Source organism: Zootoca vivipara, chromosome 8, assembly GCF_965207765.1.
Source record: "Zootoca vivipara chromosome 8, rZooViv2.hap1.1, whole genome shotgun sequence".
NCBI lineage: Eukaryota > Metazoa > Chordata > Lepidosauria > Squamata > Lacertidae > Zootoca > Zootoca vivipara.
The window spans coordinates 22,602,982-22,624,262 of NC_142591.1; the positions used below are offsets into that span (position 1 = coordinate 22,602,982).

The 21,281-nt window shown below is 43.3% G+C and overlaps 1 protein-coding gene and 2 long non-coding RNA genes across 3 annotated transcripts in view; 1 reads left to right on the plus strand and 2 right to left on the minus strand.

Annotated features, from left to right (window-relative positions):
* Window positions 1-1,344: 1,344 nt before the first annotated feature.
* Window positions 1,345-20,013, minus strand: LOC148684761 (uncharacterized). The gene is made up of 2 exons (XR_015951354.1): window positions 19,901-20,013; window positions 1,345-2,160 (listed from the first exon to the last, which is right to left on the minus strand). It is a non-coding gene; the product is annotated as an uncharacterized LOC148684761 (long non-coding RNA).
* LOC148684762 (uncharacterized) lies at window positions 7,868-12,483 on the minus strand. The gene is made up of 2 exons (XR_015951357.1): window positions 11,307-12,483; window positions 7,868-9,382 (listed from the first exon to the last, which is right to left on the minus strand). It is a non-coding gene; the product is annotated as an uncharacterized LOC148684762 (long non-coding RNA).
* The window catches only part of GMDS (GDP-mannose 4,6-dehydratase), a 261,909-nt gene continuing 260,638 nt past the window's right edge, over window positions 20,011-21,281 (plus strand). The window contains exon 1 of the mRNA XM_035125046.3: window positions 20,011-20,980. Within this exon, the coding sequence (XP_034980937.1) occupies window positions 20,870-20,980 (111 nt within the window). The 5' untranslated portion in view covers window positions 20,011-20,869. The remainder of the gene's footprint in view (window positions 20,981-21,281) is intronic.

Below are 21,281 nucleotides of genomic sequence, written 5' to 3' on the forward strand. Positions count from 1 at the left end.
ACACACACTGTTTGATCAAGCAGAACCTCTCTGCCTGCCAGCACTCTGCCCAGGGACCAAGATATTTTTTTTTAATGCCTACTTTTCATTTACATTTGTGTGGATTATTTTATTTTGCATGGAAGCAGAGACTGATCGCAATGTTAATGTTAATGCCAGATGCTAATGTCTTGTACCCTTTGACACCTTGTGTATCTAAGTACCGGGCAGCTTAATCTTTGAGTTCACTCTCAGGTAAGTGTGCTATGTGCACAGGATGTGTTTGCACATCTAAGTCTGCAATCCTATGCACACTCCCTAGGAAGCAAGTCCTATTGAAAGCAGTGGGACGTCACAGTAGAAAGGAAGAAGGAATCCAGCCTGGTTTGCCTTCAAATGGGAACCTACCGAATCCACATTTTCTGAAACAATATGCAAACTGAGACACAGCATCCTTTGAAATTCACACTTCACTGAATTTTGCAATGCATATCTCCCGAAAATGAATGTATACAAAAATCCTTATATTAGGGAAACATGTGCTTTCTAAGTGAAAATAACGTACCCCAGTGCATTATGGAAAATTTGTTTGCAAAAATCTTTGACTTTGCATGATAAGGATGAAAGTGCTTGGGGGGGGGGGGAAGCATCCATGAATGTCATGTTATTCTCTTTGAAAGCAATATAGAAGAATATTTTTTGGGGGAGGGAATGCAGATTTAAAAAAGGTTTTTAAAGCTATCTGGTGGCATAATATTTAGCCTGTCAGATCCGGCCATGCATATTTATTCATTTTTAATTAACTGCACACACACGTATAAAATTGTAGAGTTGGAAGAGACTACAAGGGTAATCAAGTCCAACCCCCTGCAATGCAGGAATCTTTTGTCCAATGTGGGGCCCAGACTCGTGAGCTTGAGATTAAGAGTCACATCCTTCAGTATACCTGAAGGAGCGTCTCCACCCCCATTGCTCTGCTGGGACACTGAGGTCCAGTGCTGAGGGCCTTCTGGTGGTTCCCTCGCTGCGAGAAGCCAAGTTACAGGGAACCAGGCAGAGGGCCTTCTCGGTAGTGGCACCTGCCCTGTGGAATGCCCTCTCACTAGATGTCAAAGAGAAAAACAACTACCAGACTTTTAGAAGACATCTGAAGGCAGCCCTGCTTAGGGAAGCTTTTAATGTTTAATAGATTATTGTATTTTAATATTCTGTTGGAAGCCACCCAGAGTGGCTGGGGAAACCCAGCCAGATGGGCGGGATATAAATAATAAATTATTATTATTATCCTCTACTGACTGAGCTATCCCAACATACATACAAACACACACATGTATAAGTTTTACCAAGCAAATACAATGTTCCAGAAACATTTGCATACATCTTTAGTTAAAGTTCTGTTTATCAAATTTTCACCAGTGTTTTCACTTGATCTTCCAGCCATGCCCTTTTTAACATTTCCCATGTTTGACAACAATGCAAAAATACTATGTATGTACCTTTCTTTGCCAAACACATATTCAGTGCCACGGTCTGCTTGAGTCACAGAACTGCTGAAACATCTTGTGTCACTTGTAGAGAAGCACAACAATGTATATCTGCACTGAATCAATCAAACACTCTTAGTTTAACTAAATAATGAGTATATCTCAAGGGTCAGTTGGATAACTAATTGAGTCCCCTTCCACAAGAAACGAGTTTCTCAGGTCCGACATCCTGCCCAGACGGCAAATACAATGGGGAAGCAAGACTACAGTAAAAGCGGGAACAAGGCTCAGGAAAAGCAGCATCCGGCTTGTCCATGAATAAATGTTGATGACCTGGAAAGTCCCGACAAAAAGAAAAAGAAACGCTGCGATAAATATATGAAGCAATGTGCCAGGGGTCCAATGGGCTTTATCATTTGGTCTGATCTATGAATGTTTATAATGGAAATGAACCTGCTTTTTGGAGCTTTTCCAACACGACAATCAAGAAAGAAAATTTAGGAGGTCATTAAAACCTTTTTTACACCTTGGGCACTTTGACAAACGAGTCTTCGCAGACATCCAATGCGCTTAAAACGTGACACATCCTGTCTAGAAATTATGTTCTCGGCATTAGTCGCATTGAAAACGATGGGTGAAGCCACGTTCCAGTTCAAGCACATTCCCATGGCTCTGTCCAAGTGATTGCTTTTTCCATCTGCGCACATTTTAAAGGATAAAATTGACCTCATTTCAGCTGGGATCAATAAAATGCATTCCTATATAGTGCTTCTAAAACAGTGGCATAACCCTCTCCAGGGGAGCATGCATGCAAGAGGGCAACATCCTAGAAGGGCAGGAGAGTCTACTGCCAAATAGAGTAGGAGGACTTGAAGGGGAGGGTGGACAAGGAGGAACAATGCCCCCGTTTGCATGTACTACTAAGCCAAACCATGGCTAAACATGATTGAAAAAGCATGTGGGTACTCAGTCTTACTGATGGGAAACCTGTGGTTTGGCTTAGTGTTGCTGCAGCTCATGGTTTGTTTGGAGTGAGAGGAACTGTGACTCTGGTTCAGAACAATGCTAAAGCAAACCATGGTTTACTTCCTCATAATGCAGCAACAGCAGGACCGTGGTGTAGCAAAGCAGCCACAATTTCTTGCTCAGTGCCCACATGCTTTCTCATAGGCACTTAACCATGGCTTTGACTTAGTGTTGTGTGTGAACCAGGCCAGTGTGTGGGCCAAGGTGAGGGGTCAAAGGGGGAAGAGATGGAGGAAAGGAAATATATATTAGGGAAGAAAGGAGGCAAGGACGACCTGAAAAAAGAAATGGCGGGCTAAGCAGGGCCAAGGAAAGTAGGAGAAGAACCAGGTGCACAGTAGGTTGTGAAGAAAAACATGGATGGAGGAAGTAGAGGCCAAAGAAAGAGAAGCTCAACATTTCATGAAGCCGTTACTGCTTTGACTCCAACTGCTAATATAAAACCCCCAAACAAACTGAAGAATGATTTTCAACATTGCAGAAAGACGATGAAGCTTCAAGCCTGGGAAGGATTTTATGGTTATGGTTAGTTGTATGGAAAACTCCATACCCTCCAACATTTCTCTGATGAAAACAGGGGCATCCTAAGGAAAAGGGGACCATTTTGGGATCCAATAAGAAACCGGGACGGCTTCTGTAAATCTGGGACTGTCACTGGAAAATAGGGACACTTGGAGGGTCTGTTACAACAGTGTTTCTCAACCAGTGTGCCTCCAGCTGTTTTGGGACTACAACTCCCATCATCCCTAGCTAGCAAGACCAGTGGTCAGGAATGATGGGAGTTGTAGTCCCAAAACATCTGGAGGCACACTGGTTGAGAAACACTGTGTTACAATACAGCTAAAACTAACTCAGGCTTAAAAGAGGTTTATCAGACCAAAACTCAGTGACCCTTTTGGATACAATCCGTCTGCAATGTGGGACATGTTTCTATTGCCACCTTTAGTAAATGCTTGCTCACCAAAACACATCTCAGGGTAACTCTTCTTTGATGTGGAAAATGGTGTAAGAGAGAAGCTGTCCATAGGAAGCATTTCTAGAGAACTGACATTTGACACCTCGATATACTGTAATTAGAGGTTTGCGCCCCCCCCCCCCTTCACCCTGTTTGGGAGAGTCAGACTGCAACCAAACTTCAGGCGCCGTCTGATCTTTGAAAGTGTCTGCATTTAAAGAAACAGAGCTGCAATTCTATTAACACCAACGCTTAAACCTTACACATTTTACAGGCAAAAATGTTGGATTTCCTCCCCAAATAAAGCAAACGACAAGTAAACAAAATCCCCTACTTCAAAAAACTGCACACCTCTGAAAGCTGGCTCAAGTCACAGGAATATTAAACTTCAAAGAGCCAACTTTGTGCCAGATAATCGTGCACAAGCACCTTGCGGCCACAGCTCACGCCACTTCACATGTGGCACACGGTGCAATTTTTTATTTTTTAAAACTTGTCGCCTGGCTTGGAACTGTCCCATGTTTAAAGTCAGAATGCAAAGTAGCAATGAGATGGGGGGGGAATTCGCTTTGGAATTAAGAAAATTAAGAGGGGCCACAGAAAGTTGTTGCACAAAAACTCAATTTGACTGAAGGGGAGGCCCACGCAAGAACACTGGTATTCCCATGGTGTGCTTCACTTCCCATTTATTAATTGTACTCGCGACACTTAAAATGCTGTAATTTTCTTTTCGACACGCGCTATCGTTGGCAATTTGCCTTGATAAACAAAGGAAAGAGAATCGGAGCACAGATCGTTACCTAAACAGGAATATGGCGCAGATTCAGCTAATCCAGCGTGCTAGAAGAAGGCAGGGCAAGGGCTCCCACTAGTGAAATGGAGCTTCCCCACCCCTCTCATCCACTCACATGCCACCTGCATTTACATCTGTACTGGGAAGTCAGATGAACCTCAGAACAGCAGGAGGGGGGGAGGGGGAATCATTCCATCAGACAGGCGGAAAGGCATGTGCAGATGAAATAATATTAGGAGCACAGAATCCCCCCGTGTATATATGCATATTCATAAGCTAAGAAATTAGAATCATAGAGTTGGAAGGGATCCCAACGGCCAACCGGGCCGACTTCTGGGAAATGCAGGAATCTTTTCGCGACGTGGGGCTCGAACCTACAATCCGGAGATTAAGTCTCATGCTCTACTCGGTCCACTATACCTGAAGGATTATTTTATTTCATTTTTCTGTTGGGAGCCAGATGGGCGGGGTATAAATAAGAATAAGAATAATTATTATTATTACTGACTGAGCTAAGAGTGATTTCTTTATAGCTCAACCATTTCGGAACCATTTTGCGATTGACTTTTGATGAGTGCTACAGATGCTGTTTTAAAAGCTGTATTTCATGTTGGTTGCAGAAATATCATCCGAAAGGCCCTTTGTAGGACAGAGCTGTCTTCAATCTTTATTCGTGTGGGGGGGGGATCAATGGCATGTTTCAGGTTCGTTTGCCTACTTGGAAATGTAATTTGACTTTTGCTCACGACAGGTAGAACTTCACAAGTACAGTGGTACTTCTACTTATGAATTTAATGCATTCTGAACGCACATTCGTAAGTCGAAAAAATTTGTAAGTCGAATCCCATAGGAATGCATTGGGAGAAAAAATTCGTAAGTCGAAGCAACCCTATCTAAAAATTCGTAAGTAGAAAAAAATCCTATCTAAACAGCATCCAAGATGGTGAACGGAGCTTCGTTCGTAAGTAGAAATATTCGTAAGTAGAGTTATTCGTAAGTAGAGGTACCACTGTACTGTGTTTTAAATCTGGGTGCATGAAAGATGAGCAAGACTGCAATGCTAACCCCACTTACCCGGGAGTAAGCACCATTAAGCTCACAGAACTGACTCCTAAGTAGGCATAGTTAGGTTTGTGCTGTATGTCATCTTGGAGAGTAAGTAAAAGACTTCATCCATCAGCTTGCCTCTCATTTGGAAATGATTAGCACTGCTTCTTTCCTAGAATAATTCACCCCACAAACACACCTCTTGTAACAGCCTCCATGTTTGTCTATACACATTCTTAACAGTAAATGGTGATGAGTGCAACCCATATCCTATTTAAATAGGGTTGCCATCTTTTGAAAAGCAAAAAAGGAGAATGCTGTGACGGCCATTCAGAACAAATAAATGCATTTTGTCTCAGATTTTACCCCTGAAAAAAGAGGGTGTATCCTGGAAAAAGAGAACACATGGCAACCCTAAATAAAAGGCCAGTTTCCCACTGGTGTGGGGATTATCTGGGCAAAAGGGGGGGGGCGGAATCAGTACAGATTTTATTTTTTAAAACATGTTTATTACATTTGCTATTATAACTAAACTTTGTCAAATATGCATTTTAAAATACAAAATTTTCTACAATTTTTATGGATGTCTTCTGGAAAGGAGAATATCGGTATTTCCAGAAAGGGTCTTCAAAAAGAAAATTATTAAAACCAAATTAATCTAAAGAGAGAGGGTCCTAATATTGCAAATATCACAAACAGATATCACAAACAGGTACTGGTATATATCAGATATTCAGATATTGCAAACAGGGCTTGGGCAGCAGATTTTTTTAACATCAGATTTTCGGGCAGGGTGGGGAGAATGCAGGTTGACATTTCAATAACAGGATGGTGTGGACACTGTGAAAAAAACAATGTATAAATATGGAGCATTGATCCCGCAATAAACACTTATATGGGAGCATCCTATGTAACCTAAAAGTAAGGGTTGCGTGTGTTTTCCCCAAAGGAAGCCTGTAGGTGGGAGTATTGACTACCCCAGAATTTCAAAAACCTTAACTGGGCAGAACAATGACAAAGAAATGTGTGAATTAACCTTAGCAGTATTTATGAACACTCAAATATATCACCCTTCATATTAAACACAGCTGAGCTTCAAAGGAGATATGTTGTTTTTTGGCAATCTTTAAGAAAAGAAAAGAAAATAGCAAAGTTGACCTGTGGGATCCAAAACCAAGGAGAGACAAGGTTCCAAAATTTGTGGACTATATGGAGAAGAACTGTAGAAGTTTAAAGACACTTGCAGGACTGAAATAAATCCTACGAATTGGTTTTAATTAGTTGGACTAAAAGAAACTGCGAGATAAGAGCAGAAAAGAAAACCAAATGATGGGAGGGAGGGAAGTCAAAGCTCGGCAGAGCAAAACGAATTAAAATAGGTGAATAGAAGATAAAATGCAAAAATTTATGTGTTTTTGTTTGTTGCTGTTATTTGTTGTTTTGTTGTTTGATGTTGTTTATTTGGAAATGTAATAAAAATCATCTTTAAAAAGAAAAGGAAAAAAATAAAGAGGCATACACCTTGCAATTTGTCAAGCCAGGTTGTTTGAATCACACTCAGATATTGCTTATCGGTAAGCAATATGCTACATGATAGGTTTGCAAGCATAATATGAAAATATCCATGCTATTGCTTCTCGTTTTCTATTTTAGTATGGTAATAAATTATTACGTAGGTTGGGATCATGAAAATTCACAGTGCGGGGTGGGGACAGGGAATCAACCTCAGAGGACACATGACCTGTCACGGGGCTACTTTTCCTTCAACACTTCCTCTCAGTGAAAAAAGGGCAGTCAGGGGAGGCTTTCCAACAGCACCGTAGCAAGGGACGAAATGGTTCAAGTCCCTTCCCAGCCGCTGTGGAATCAATCTTAATCAGAAGTGCAGGCTGGCAATGCAAAACTGCAACACACTCAGTACTGCATCCCGTTAGTCCTTAGGGAGTGGTTAGCCAAGATTTGGAATGTAGCAGAAATGATAAAGTTAACCAAATACAGTACAAACGCCCAGGAGAAGATTTTTAAAAAAGGCAGAGAGATTTTTCAGCTTCACTGCAGAGATGGCAGGAGGCAAACTTTGGCCTCTGCTACATCCGAGGAAGGACATTATTTATTTTATTTATCTATTTATTCAATTTCTGTCCTACCATTCTTCCCAAAGGAGCCAGGGCGGCAAACAAAACAAAGCAAAACAAAGCAAAACAAAGCAAAACAAAGCAAAACAAAGCAAAACAAAGCAAAACAAAACCAATTCATACATACATACATACATATTCTTTAAATTCATATTAAGAAGCAAAAGGGAGACCAGCTAGGACTCATCTATTGGTTAGTGAAGGGATGGGTGTTCAAATGCTTGCTCTCCTTTCCCTTTCCCATTTTATCTTGTTTAGTAAACTCTGAGCTCACAGACATGGAATCTTTTAATATCAGCACAGGGCTTAGAAATTGTTAGGCACTTTGCAATGCAATCGAAGAAGTGTCTATTCAGAAAGATATCTCATTGTTTTCAGTGGGGCTTACTCCCAATGAAGAAGAAGAAGAAGAAGAAGAAGAAGAAGAAGAAGAAGAAGAAGAAGATAATAATAATAATAATGTCACCATTTTATTCATTTTGTGAAAATGAGATACAATTAGATACTGACAAATGTAACCATTTTTAATTTATTGTTTCCCCCTTTGGGGTTTCTTATACCTTTATACCAATACATTTATATAAGTTTTAATATATTTTGATTTCATAATTAAAGGGCAATTTAAAAACAACAACACCAGACAAACATTAAAAATAGAGAATTGTTTTTTTAAAAAATTAGATTTGACGTCCAGAATGAAAATATATTCACAGTTACATATAGATACAGATATAGATAGTTCTCTTTGGGGGGGGGGACCCTATACATTTGATTAGAGCATTTATGCCATGGACAGAAGAGGAGGCAGAAAATTACTGATTGGGGTTAGAAAGGAGAGTGAAATTAATTAGGAATAGGCTCAATTTAGGAAAGGGCTCCAGAATTATGGCAGCAGGCATCTGCTTTGTAGCCACATCTACACAGAAGTTGTTTGTAGGAAACTTTGTATGCTCTAGTGCGTGCAGAAACAAATGCTCCCCACTGGTTTAGGACCAATTATCCAGTAACTGATGCTTTTGGGGGGGGGAGAGGGCAGAAGTTATCACAGCAAGCTGCACATGCTCAAATTCTCCATTCCCTCTCTACCTCAGTGGTCATTTTGAAAGCTTTCTATTTTAGGATTTCAATCTATTTGTCACTGTAGTATTTTAGCAACTCTCACATAATTAGATTGACAAAGTGAGGTCCCTATTCATACCAGATGCACCATCTGGTTTTAAAGCATCCATCAGCCGGTCCTTCTACCGCAATTTATTCTGACTCTTAAAAATTTATTAATCCCAAGCTTCCCACCTACATCTGCAATATCATTATCTGCGCTTGTTCTATCATTCACCTCGGTATTTTTGCAAACTGCAGGCAAGTGACAATTTGGAAAATTATGAGTGGGTTAATGTTGCATGACTGACCGATCCATATCCTGAAGTTAAAGAAAGTAAAGTATGTATCTTTAAATATGATGCAAGAGGCTTATTCCAAAAAAAAAAATTCCCTTTACTGAATCTTTATTTGCAAGAGCCTATGATCAATATGTGTTTTAAAGGTGGAGGTATGGGAGGTGCAGAAAGTCAATAACATAGCAAGCTAGGTGAAATCATCTTTCAGACTATTCATCTTTACGGGGAGAAAACTGTGACTTGTCCATTCATATCTCTACCCAATGGATAGGCCCTACTGGATGTAGAGGATCAAGGGTCAGGTCATCTTTGCTTCCTGACCCCTCCTCTCCCAGAAGTAGCTACCTTAGGCTACAAATCTGTGAAATTGACAAAAAATCCTATGATATTTTGAAGGCTTGAAAGTGAATGCTTGAAAGTGGTTTCTGACAGAATGGCTGGCTCCAAATAACTCAGCAGGGAATGGAAATTCCAGAGCCATATTGGCTGGTTGGTTGCGTGTCCAAATCCAGTTGTGTGCGTCTAAATCCAGGCAAACCCATCTCTTCTCTGCTGGAACGTTTGACCTGTTTGATATATAAACATAGTCTGGTAACACCTCTGTTTGTTGGGCAGTGCCTGGAAAGTTCTAGGAAATAGGATACCATCATTACATTACATTCTCTGAAGTATCTGCTGCTCAGAATATGGAGGAACTTTTCAATAGCTGCACATCATGCACTTTTGATATTCTAAATATTTAGGGAAGCTTTTAATCTTTAAGAAATTAGTGTATTTTAATGTCTTTGTTGGAAGCCGCCCAGAGTGGCTGGGGAAACCCAGCCAGATGGGCGGGGTATAAATAATAAATTATTATTATTACTATTATTATTATTATTATTATTATTATTATATTATAGATCTAAGAGGTTAAACCCATTGCATGCCAGCAGGGCCAGTCCTACCATTGGGCAGAGTGAAGAGCCCTCCTCAAACAACCGATTTCGGTGTCATGAAAGGGCAGCAAATAAATGGCTATTTAATTTATTATTATTATTATTATTATTATTATTATTATTATTATTATTATGTTTATTATGTTTATTGTCAGGGAGGGGCAAAGCACATGCAAGATTTTCTGCATCAGATACCAAAATAACTTGGCTGCCTTGGGCACTCTTACCTTAATTTTTTTTTTGGGGGGGGTGTCACAATTTGTTTCTCCCCCTCAGACAGAAAAAATGTCTTGGGATGGCATTGGCAGCAGCCTATATGCTCAACTATTTCCCAGAGGCCAGTACATATCACCCCAAAGTCCTATTTAACATAGACAAAAAGCAAAGGCACTGAGCAAACAAACAGCTAATCTAGATGGCGATGTTTTTCATACCAGAAAAGAAAATATCTCTGGCTATGTGAGGGGAATGTTTAGCAAAAGCAGCTTATTGCAAAACAATAACACAAAATGCTGCACCTGCCAAAACGTCCACTTCCACACAACTTCTAAACCCTTGTTCTTGGTTCTTAAGGAACTAAGAACACGGAAGTTGAGGAAAATAAAGCTGTGCTTCTTTCTATTCATATGTGCCTTTACGATTGACAGGGGGGATATCCACCCAAAATATCAATCTGACTGAGTTAGTTTCCTCTGTAATTATAACTAGGAGGCCTACTCTTATGAAATATGTTGTTCACGTGTTATGTTTGTGGCAAATAACATAACCGAATGATGGATCACCACAACAGTACAGCTCCAAAAGCATCTTGCATTCCTCCTGCATTCAGACAATGAGGTTATGTTTTTACTTCACGTAATCAGATTGGCCATTTCGCTAGCAATCATTAGTCAACGGCAGCCCACAATGAGAGACACCAGACGCACTAACACTGAGCAGAGATACTGTGACAAGGCAAAGTAACAAGAAGGAGGTAAGAAGGAACGATTCATGAAATTTCCTTGCATTAAAACTGGTGCTATCGTGTGAGCCAGACTACTGGTCCATCAACTCAGTATGGTCTAAGGCAGGGGTCAGGAAACTTTTTCAGCAGGGGGCCGGTCCACTGTCCCTCAATCCTTTTTTTGGGGGGGGGCAGACTATATTTTGAAAAAAAGAAATGAACAAATTCCTATGCCCCACAAATAACCCAGAGATGCATTTTAAATAAAAGCACACATTCTACTCATGTAAAAACACCAGGCAGGCCCCACAAATAACCCAGAGATGCATTTTTAAATAAAAGGACACATTCTACTCATGTAAAAACACGCTGATGCCCGGACCGTCCGCGGGTTGGATTTAGAAGGCGATTGGGCCCCGGATCCGGGCCTTAGTTTGCCTACCATGGTGCAAGGCTTCGGGTTTCAGAGAGGAGATTCTCCCAGCCTGATAAGCACCTCCATTGCTGAACAATGTACCACTCTAAGAATTAGTTGCAAATTTTTCAATGAAGAAGTTCCATTGTAACAAGGTCCCCCCCCCACACGCCCCCAACGTAGGAAATTGCATCTACCTGAAAAAATGTACACCAAAATATCGACCAAGCACTTTGTTACTGCATAACCTCCGTTAATGTTTCAGCATGGGGCTCCAAACAGGGTAATGCCATCTCTCTTTTTGTTCCGTTTACCAATTCCAACCTGTTACTGGAAGTGAAAGTCCTCTCTGCCGCAAAAAAGGTTTCTGGTGATTCTATAGATTCTGCCGTTTCCCACTACCCATATTACATTTTTTATGATGTGGGACTGCTCCCACAAGTCTAAACATTGGAAGTGTAATGTGTGTTGCTGTCATGGTGACCAGATGCAAAAGAGGACTCTTGCGTGATTAGTAATTGTGCAGAAGAGAGAATTTTGGCAGGTGCAGCTTGTCATGTGAGGGTGAGAAAAGCTGCACCTCCTGAAATGTCCCCTTGAACTGCTCTTAAAAAGTTACGCCAGCCTTTCTTTCCTGTTTGTCTCTGTAGTTGCTACCTCCGAGGAAGCCAAGCATTTAGGAATCGCTAAACTTTTTCTATGGTTTTTTTTTTTGGGGGGGGGGGAAGACTCAGACTCTTATTAATTCCTCCATCATAAGCCTTAAGCATGGCAGGAATTATCAAGTGCACGACACTCTCATACAGTGGTACCTCGGTTTATGAACACAATTGGTTCCAGAAGTCTGTTCATAAACTGAAGCATTCATAAACTGAAGCGAACTTTCCCATTGAAAGTAATGGAAAGTGGATTAATCCGTTCCAGACGGGTCCGCGGAGTACTCAACCTGAAGCGTACTTAACCCGAAGCATGGGTGTAATTGGTTCCGGAAGTCTGTTCAAAAACTGAAGCGTTCATAAACTGAAGCGAACTTTCCCATTGAAAGTAATGGAAAGTGAATTAATCCGTTCCAGATGGGTCCGCGGTGTTCGTAAACCGAAAACTCGTAAACCGAGGTGTTCATAAACCGAGGTTCCACTGTATAAAATAACACAAGTTCCTCTCATTCAAATAGTATTCACTAGTAGCAGTCTGATTCACAAAGCAGGAAATAATTGAAACGCAGCTTATCAGTGTCAGTAATTTACAGCCTGATCTTTTACTTTAACCAGCAGTGCAGGTCCCATGAAGCCCACTCCTGAATAAGTTGACAGGAGCGAGCCAGCAGTAAATCACACTGAGCAAGTGGAGTTAAATCTTTATTAGTAAAAGCAGGATCTGACAGTTGCTGAGTCAGCAGGTCCCTGCCTCGTCACAGCTGCCTAAATCCCTTCCTCTCCAGGTTTTCCCAAGCAATCTGAGACTGCGCCTGTGTGTCTCCTCTGCCCTTTTCACGCCTCTCCTGGTTCTGGGAGACCAGGAAGGAGGGGAGTTTGTCGCAGCAGGAGGGGGAGGTACCCGTGCCTCTTCACCAGCTGGACTCATCTCTGCCTCTTGGCCTCCCTCTTCTCCTGCTCCCAGTAGTCTCCTTCTGACCACTCATTGTTGTCCCATCACCAATCCCTGGGCTCCAAGGCTTCTTTGCTTGGGGTTCCCCAACTGTGAGGCGAATTCCCAAAGGTGCTTAAAAACATACTTACCGAAGCACTATTTTTATTGCTGTTGATATTCCAAATGAGTTTTAAGAATTACCGTATACAATTATTCATCAGCTATTAAAAAACCAGTTTTAAAATGATATAGATGACAAATAAAGAAATTTTAATCAGCTCATCAAAAGTTTTAATCAACTGATCTAATAATTAAATGTAACTACATTTGAATATTTAACAACAGGAATGCAGAAAAGGGCTTAAAAGAGCAGTTCAGAATACTCCTTTAGTTTCCCTGAGGTCAAACTGACACCACAATATTTTTGGGGGGGGTGAGGGTGGGAGTAGGCAAGATTTGTACGTCTTTGATCAACATCCATGCTTAAAAATGGGAACAACATTCTTTGAAATGTTTCTCTGCCCATACCAGTAGGTCAAAGGATTAATTTCACAGGTTATAAAGAAGCAGTGAAACAAACAACATTCAACGGACTGTGGTTAATTAATAATTATTAATATTAACTATTAATTAGTTAGCTACTGGATGAGAACTATATGAAGAATTTCTGTATTCTCCTGCCAGTCTTCTAACACATTATTTTTGGAAAGATAAAACTGTTGAGGACCAAACACCATGGGGTGGTGTTCAATTATGTTTTACTCAGAGTAGACCTATTGAAATTAATGAACACAACTTAGCCATGTTCGTGATTGTTGAAAAACACCCATAGGGAGAAATTTTGTATACAGGAAACTGACATAGAGCAAGCTGGTGCAAGTTAAGCCAAGCAAAAGTTACACCAGATCCATACTCAGTTCTGCGGTGGGGCTTCTGCAAGCTGAGTCGGTCTGCGCCTGGTAAGAAGGGAAACAAGCCTTGAAAACAGTGTTTGAGCTACACCACCTTTTTTGCCAGCTTAATTTATGCTGAGTTGCCAAGTGATGTGACTGAGCTGAATCTGAGCCTAAATCTCCTCCCTCTAGACCCACAATGCTCTTGGAACACCCACTTTTCAGGGTTAAACCATCTTAAGACCTAGGTGACCTAGGCTCAACTAACTGGCGCCTTTGTGGCTCAGCCAAGATGAGGGGAATATGCTGGTGTATCTTTGGCTGAACTGATGATGACAGAGTTAAACTAGCGCAGCCCTGCTACGCCAGGAACCTCCTGGTTCCGCCAGAGATCCACTTGACCCTAAACCACTCATCCTAGCAGATACTGCTATAAGATTGCTTCCATAGTCTCTTTAAAGTTTAAGCAATATGAAGTCAAATATTGGTCTTTCTGGGAAAACAGGCAGCCAGTTGTGGGTTTATGTGTATAATAATAATAATAATAATAATAATAATAATAATAATAATAATAATAATTTATTATTTATACCCCGCCCATCTGGCTGGGTTTCCCCAGCCACTCTGGGCGGCTTACAACAGAAAAATGAAATAAAATAATTAAACATTAAAAGCCTCCCTAAACAGGGCTGCCTTCAGATGTCTTCTAAAAATCTGGTAGCTGTTTTTCTCTTTGACATCTGATGGGAGGGCGTTCCACAGGGCAGGCGCCACCACTGAGAAGTCCCTCTGCCTGGTTCCCTGCAACTTGGCTTCTCGCAACGAGGGAACCGTCAGAAGGCCCTCGGTACTGGACCTCAGTGTCCGGGCAGAACGATGGGGGGTGGAGACGCTCCTTCAGGTATACTGGACCGAGGCCATTTAGGGCTTTAAAGGTCAGCACCAACACTTTGAACTGTGCTCGGAAACGTACTGGGAGCCAATGTAGATCTTTCAAGACCGGTGTTAGGTGGTCTCGGCGGCCGCTCCCAGTCACCAGTCTAGCTGCCGCATTCTGGATTAGTTGTAGTTTCCGGGTCACCTTCAAAGGTAGCCCCATGTAGAGCGCATTGCAGTAGTCCAAGCGGGAGATAACCAGAGCATGCACCACTCTGGCGAGACAGTCTGCAGGCAGGTAGGGTCTCAGCCTGCGTACCAGATGGAGCTGATAGACAGCTGCCCTGGACACAGAATTGACCTGTGCCTCCATGGACAGCTGTGAGTCCAGAATGACTCCCAGGCTGCGCACCTGGTCCTTCAGGAGCACAGTTACCCCATTCAGGACCAGGGAGTCCTCCACACCTGCCCGCCTCCTGTCCCCCACAAACAGTACTTCTGTCTTGTCAGGATTCAACCTCAATCCGTTAGCCGCCATCAAGCAAAGAAGCTCAGTTTGAACACTCTGGGTTGCCCAGAACTTCCTGTTATGCATTTTGCCATTTTCCATTCTCTTTATTACCTTGTTGGCAGCTAACAAATTGTTGGAAAAAGGCATTAAATTAACACTTCTTTCTGCCAGTAAAACAATACACTCATAGGATGGAAATGTGAAACTCCTACCCTTATTTTACTGGGACCTAGCTCATTGGGTTGACATTGTTCCACAATGGGTGGGGGTGGGGGTGTCTTCTGTAATGTTACACAACATCCACATGGTTTTGTTAATGGTTCTATAGCATTGTTTGAAATTCTACTAAAAATGTAGCAGCTACAAATAAGCCCATAAAAGTTATTAATTTGCTGAAAAACAAAAAAGCTAGTGTTGCTGGCTGGCAGAGGGGCAGACTCTCCTGTTGCATGAAAAATTTGGGGAGGGGATCAATCCTCTGATAGCCCACTTGGTATGCTAGGCACACTTGCCTGCATATAATTACTTAGCAGACTAATGCTTAAGTTGAAGGCTGGATTAATATATAGGATGATGATGATGATGCATAATGGTTTATTCTTCTCGTGGTAGGGCAAGAATATTCCACTCAGAAATTCCCAATGGTTTGATACAAATTGGTAAAGTATTCACCTTCATTATGGAAACCAACTAATCAACTTAGATAAACACTTGCCAATGTGACTACTGTTTGCCTGAAGAGTTGGGATATGAGAAATCCATCTCCCCACTTCCCCAGGTTCATCTTTTTAGGCTGAAATAGGCAGACTTGGGTGAGCCTCATTGGGCACAGAATGCAGAATAAACATGCATAACAAGACAGCAACTTACAAGAACCAGCTCCCTATGGTTGGCTCTCCCCATTGAGGAGGCAAGAAGTAGTTGGACTTTGTGTCTGGCTCCTCCAACTTTCCTGTGTACAGTGGTACCTTTGGATGCAAATGGGATCCGTTCCGGAGCCCCGTACACATCCAGAGGAGTACTTAACCTGAAGCGCCGAATCTGCACATGCTCCCTGCACGATTTGGCGCTTCTGCGCATGTGCATGACATCATTCGGCATGTCTGCGCATGCGCGAATCGCCGAACCAGGAAGTAACCCATTCTGTTACTTACAGGTTTGGCGCATACGTAACCCGTGTTGTACGCAACCCGCAGCATTCGTATCTAGAGGTATGGCTGTAGATTCATTTACGGGAAGTTCAGTGTGATCAAGAGATGGAAAACGGAAACTACCTTTATATCTTCAAACTGTCAAAAGGGTTTTACAAGAACAACATACAACTCTCCAATATACTAAAAGCATTCTGTCCCAATCCCACATTCCCAGCAAGTCCACACTCCTTTCTCAGCAACATCTACACTGACTTGGTAATGTATACGGAATTGAAGATGGCAGGATTCCCAAGGACGTGTTCTATGGAGAGCTGGCTTCAAGTACCAGGCCCATTGGCAGAACAACTCTGTGTTTCAAAGATTTCTGCAAACGTGACATTAAGGCTGGCAACTTCAACCCCGCTGTGTGGGAATCCCTTGCAGATGACCACAGTGCCGGCCAGGTTGTGAATCCACAGAAGCTGACCAGAGGAGGAATGACTGCTGGGAGAAGCGCAGAGAGAAGAAATGCAATGGTGCATCAGCACAACTGGGCGCCTTCATCTCATAGCTGCCAAGTTATCCCTTTTTCTAAGGGATTTTCCCTTATGCTGAATAGGCTTCCTCGCGAGAAAAGGGAAAACTTGGCAGCTATGCTTCATCTGCCCCACCTGCAACAAAACATGTCTCTCCCGTATTGGTCTCTGCAGCCGCAGCAGGCGCTGTAACACTCCAACGGTTTGTCTTCACTCCTGAAGGTGTACTCCTCCATTGTCTCCTGAGACAGACGGATGCCAACCAACCAGTATTCATCGACCCAACTTCATAAAATAACTAGCCTGCCCACATAAGAATAAACACCAAAAATAAACAACTGATAGCCTGACCAAACACTTGGGTGGGTAGCAGTTTTCACTTGGCATCAGAACGACAAAGCTGGCACAATACAAGACTCCCTAGTGCAGGGGTCCCAAACTAAGGCCCAGGGGCCGGATGCGGCCCAATCGCCTTCTAAATCTGGCCCGCGGATGGTACGGGAATCAGCATGTTTTTACATGAGTAGAATGTGTCCTTTTATTTAAAATGCATCTCTGGGTTATTTGTGGGGCCTGCCTGGTGTTTTTACATGAGTAGAATGTGTCCTTTTATATAAAATGCATCTCTGGGTTATTTGTGGGGCATAGGAATTCGTTCATTTCCCCCCCCCCCAAAAAAATATAGTCTGGCCCCCACAAGGTCTGAGGGACAGTGGACCGGCTCCCTGCTGAAAAAGTTTGCTGACCCCTGCCCTAGTGCAACCATTTTACAATGAATGGGGGGGGGACAAAACAAAAAAGGCATGTTCTCTTGTTGCTACCATCTAAACATCTCTTGCAAGAGGCATGCATCTCTGGGTTATTTGTGGGGCCTGCCTGGTGTTTTTACATGAGTAGAATGTGTCCTTTTATATAAAATGCATCTCTGGGTTATTTGTGGGGCATAGGAATTCGTTCATTCCCCCCCCCCAAAATATAGTCTGGCCCCCACAAGGTCTGAGGGACAGTGGACCGGCTCCCTGCTGAAAAAGTTTGCTGACCCCTGCCCTAGTGCAACCATTTTACAATGAATGGGGGGGGGGACAAAACAAAAAAGGCATGTTCTCTTGTTGCTACCATCTAAACATCTCTTGCAAGAGGCATGCAGAAAGCAGCTCAGATGCTAATCAAAGACTCTGGCTGGGCTTACTCAGTAAAAGGTGTATACTCAGATATTCTAGGACAGCCAAGTCCAGGCATCCCCAAAGTGCGCCCCCCACCCCGATGTTTTGGCCTACAACTCCCATGATCCCTAGCTAACAGGACCAATGGTCTGGGATGGTGGGAATTGTAGTCCAAAACATCTGGAGGACTGAAGTTTGGGGATGCCTGGCCAAGTCCATCATAGGATTTAAGCATGCAGAGGCGATTCATGCGAGGCAAATGGATTAGATCCATGCAGGCAAACCACAATTGGCTCTAAATATATGGGGAAGCCACAACACTACAATTTCAGGCCAGCACTTAAGTGGACAAAGATACTCGGAAGCCGTTTAAATAGACACCACTCCTCCCTTCTAATATATATAAAGTTATTTGTGGCAGTGCTGCACCATGCAGAGGTTTTCTCACAGACACTGATGTTTTCCCTCCTCTATTCCTGCCTTGGCAGAGCAGGTAGGGGCTAGCAGCGGTTGTACTCAAATAAATTAGGTGTAATAGTAAAATAGTAAAATGAGCCCTGAGTGCACACTGGAAGGACAGATCGTGAAGCTGAGGCTCCAATACTTTGGCCACCTCATGAGAAGAGAAGAATCCTTGGAAAAGACCCTGATGTTGGGAAAGATGGAGGGCACTAGGAGAAGGGGACGACAGAGGATGAGATGGTTGGACGGTGTTCTCGAAGCTACGAACATGAGTTTGACCAAACTGCGGGAGGCAGTGCAAGACAGGAGTGCCTGGCGTGCTCTGGTCCATGGGGTCACAAAGAGTCGGAAACGACTAAACGACTAAACAACAACAATAGTAAAATGTTACTTGCTATGAATAAAATACTGTAGCAGAAAGTGTTTTTAATGTGCCTTTTAATAAACACACCCTCTTCTTTCTTATATTCACATACCCTACCCACCTCCTACCACCACTTCTTGTTTTCAACATTCTGGGCCAATAATACAAAGAAACTGGGTTTAACCAAACTCCACTTAAGTAGGAAACGAAAAATTAAACAAAATAATATCAGCAAATATGGAAGATAACCTGTCTAGTAGAACCGCCACTCTCTCACTGTATCACAGACATTAATAAAACATTAGATACTTTCTTTTAGACAATCTCGCTTTCAAAAGTGACCTAGTCCACAAGCTTTACATAGGAAGTCTGATAAAATCTTGCCAATAACTAATTATCACTGGGGGAGGTGGACAAGCATCTTGAATATGTCTAGTCTAAACCATGAATGTTCCTTGGAACACTAACAGAAACTTTCAGCTTGGACTCAGAACAGTAACTTGAAAATGAGCTTTAAAAGCCCGAGAACTGCAAAGGCTTAAGCGCTATCAGTAGTCAAAGACATTCTGAGTTTCAAGAAACATACATAGAACAAGGCATAAGTACAGGAAAAAAGGGGAGTACCTTTATTTTGTATGCAAGGAATAACAGACATTTGAGTATGGTTTTGGGGGGAGGAGCACCTTTCAGATTAAACTAAACCTGCTTAACCCATGTTGGCAATTTAAGGCTCCACTAAGGCTAAATTGGCTAAGGGGACTTAAGTTGGTTAAGTGGGGACTTAAGTTGCCTAAAAAAGGGACTTAAGTCCCTACTTAGCCCACTTAAGTCCCCATGTAAGCCCACTTAAGCCCCCACTTAAGTCCCAATGTAGACAACTTAGTCCACTTAAATCCCCACTTAGCCAATTTAGGCAAGTGGGCTAAGGGGGCTATGCCGGGTAAGTGGACTTAAATGGGCTAAAATAGGGTTGCCATATGTCTGGATTTTCTCAGACAATAATGCTGTTCCCAGCAGTGCAGCAGTGTCTGGACGGAAATCAACCGTATATCCGGGAAAACCCGGACTTGTGGCAGCCCACTAAAGAAAGCTCAACCACTTTCCATTTTGTGGACATGACCAAGCCAGCGCAGACGTCGCTGAGACAAGAGTGCGAACATGTTGGGAATGCGGGCTTGGGAGTGCACACATTTGTTTCAAAATCTGTCCCGCCATGGGATACCCCAAAATCTTCCCGACGCGACTTCAAAAAACTTCACTTGCCTGAAGTTTACTCCTCCGTTCGCAGAGGGCGCTGAGTCTCCCTTTCCCGGCTCCCTCACGCTTCCTATTCTGGACCCATCAAGGACGCGCGGACTCTCTTCCCTCCCTTCGCGTCATCAAAACCCAGGAAGTCCCCTCTTCTGGCTCCGCCCCACTCCCATCCGCGCTCCTTCAGGCAGAGCAAAACCGGCTGTGGCAGCCCCTCCCTCCTCCTCCTCCTCCTCAGTCACATCACCCAATCGCCGCCCACCGCTCGCTTCTAACAAACCTTTCGCCGCACGGTGATGACTCGCCCGTCTCCTCCTGCCTCGAGGGAGGGAGGGGAGCAAAAGCGGCGCCTCTCGTGATTGGCTGACGGAGGAGGCGCCTGCCGCTGTTTTTCAAGAAGCGGAAACGGAGTGCGGGGGGAAGAAGAACCAGGCCGGCCGGCCGGTCCCACACCTTATATCCCCTCGTGTGCGTGCTTTTCTTAAAGGAACCCCGCTGCAGAGTTCCGGCGGGGGAAGTGCAGAGCGGGAGGCAAAAGGGAAAGGAGCACCTGAGGCGCGCTCACCTTTCCCTAGGGGGCGAAAAGGAGGGAGAAAGGGGGGGGGCAGGTGTAAAGACACACACCCGAGCCTTTCCCACAGGCTCCCCATGCATGTTGTCCCCGACCTTCCCGCCCTGAACGAGAAACCTTTAATTTTTTGGTCGAGGTGGGCACCTGGGCAAAGCAGATATCCGGCCATGGAAGCCAGCCAAGTCCCCCCACCCTGCCTCAGGTAATAGGTGATGCCCCCTCTACCTGGAGCCTGCAAACGCCCCTGTAAGCGCAGCTGAGGGGACTTGGTTGCTGCTGCTGCCCTCGAAACAAGCGGCTTGGGCGACACGCCTTCTCCGCAGTAACAGGTCACACGCCACCCCGCTCCTTCCTTTCCCTTGTGTGCCACGGCATCTCTTAACTCCTGCAGCCCCTCCCCTGCCAGGGCCATGGCACATCCCCAGCAGCAACAGCAGGATACCTGCTTGAGCTTGGCGACAGAGAACTGTGCAGATATGAGCCCCAGGAAAGTCGCCCTCGTCACTGGCATCACGGGCCAGGTAAGTGCAGCCCAGCCTACTACTACTACCTACTACTAGTACTACTATCATAATTTTTTCTGAAAAGAAAATGTTTAGGGGGTACTCTTATTTTGACTCAAGAAAACCACCATTCAAATGGGAAAAACAAATGTAGCAAATGGACAAAAGTGCAAAGATTCACAAAATGTTTAGGGGGTGTGCATACCCCTGTGTCCCCCCAGAAAAAAAGCACTGATGATTATTATTAAACCTAGTCTCACCTGACCTGCTTATTTCTGTTGCGGAAGGTGTCATGGAACATCTGCCTTAGCAAAACTGA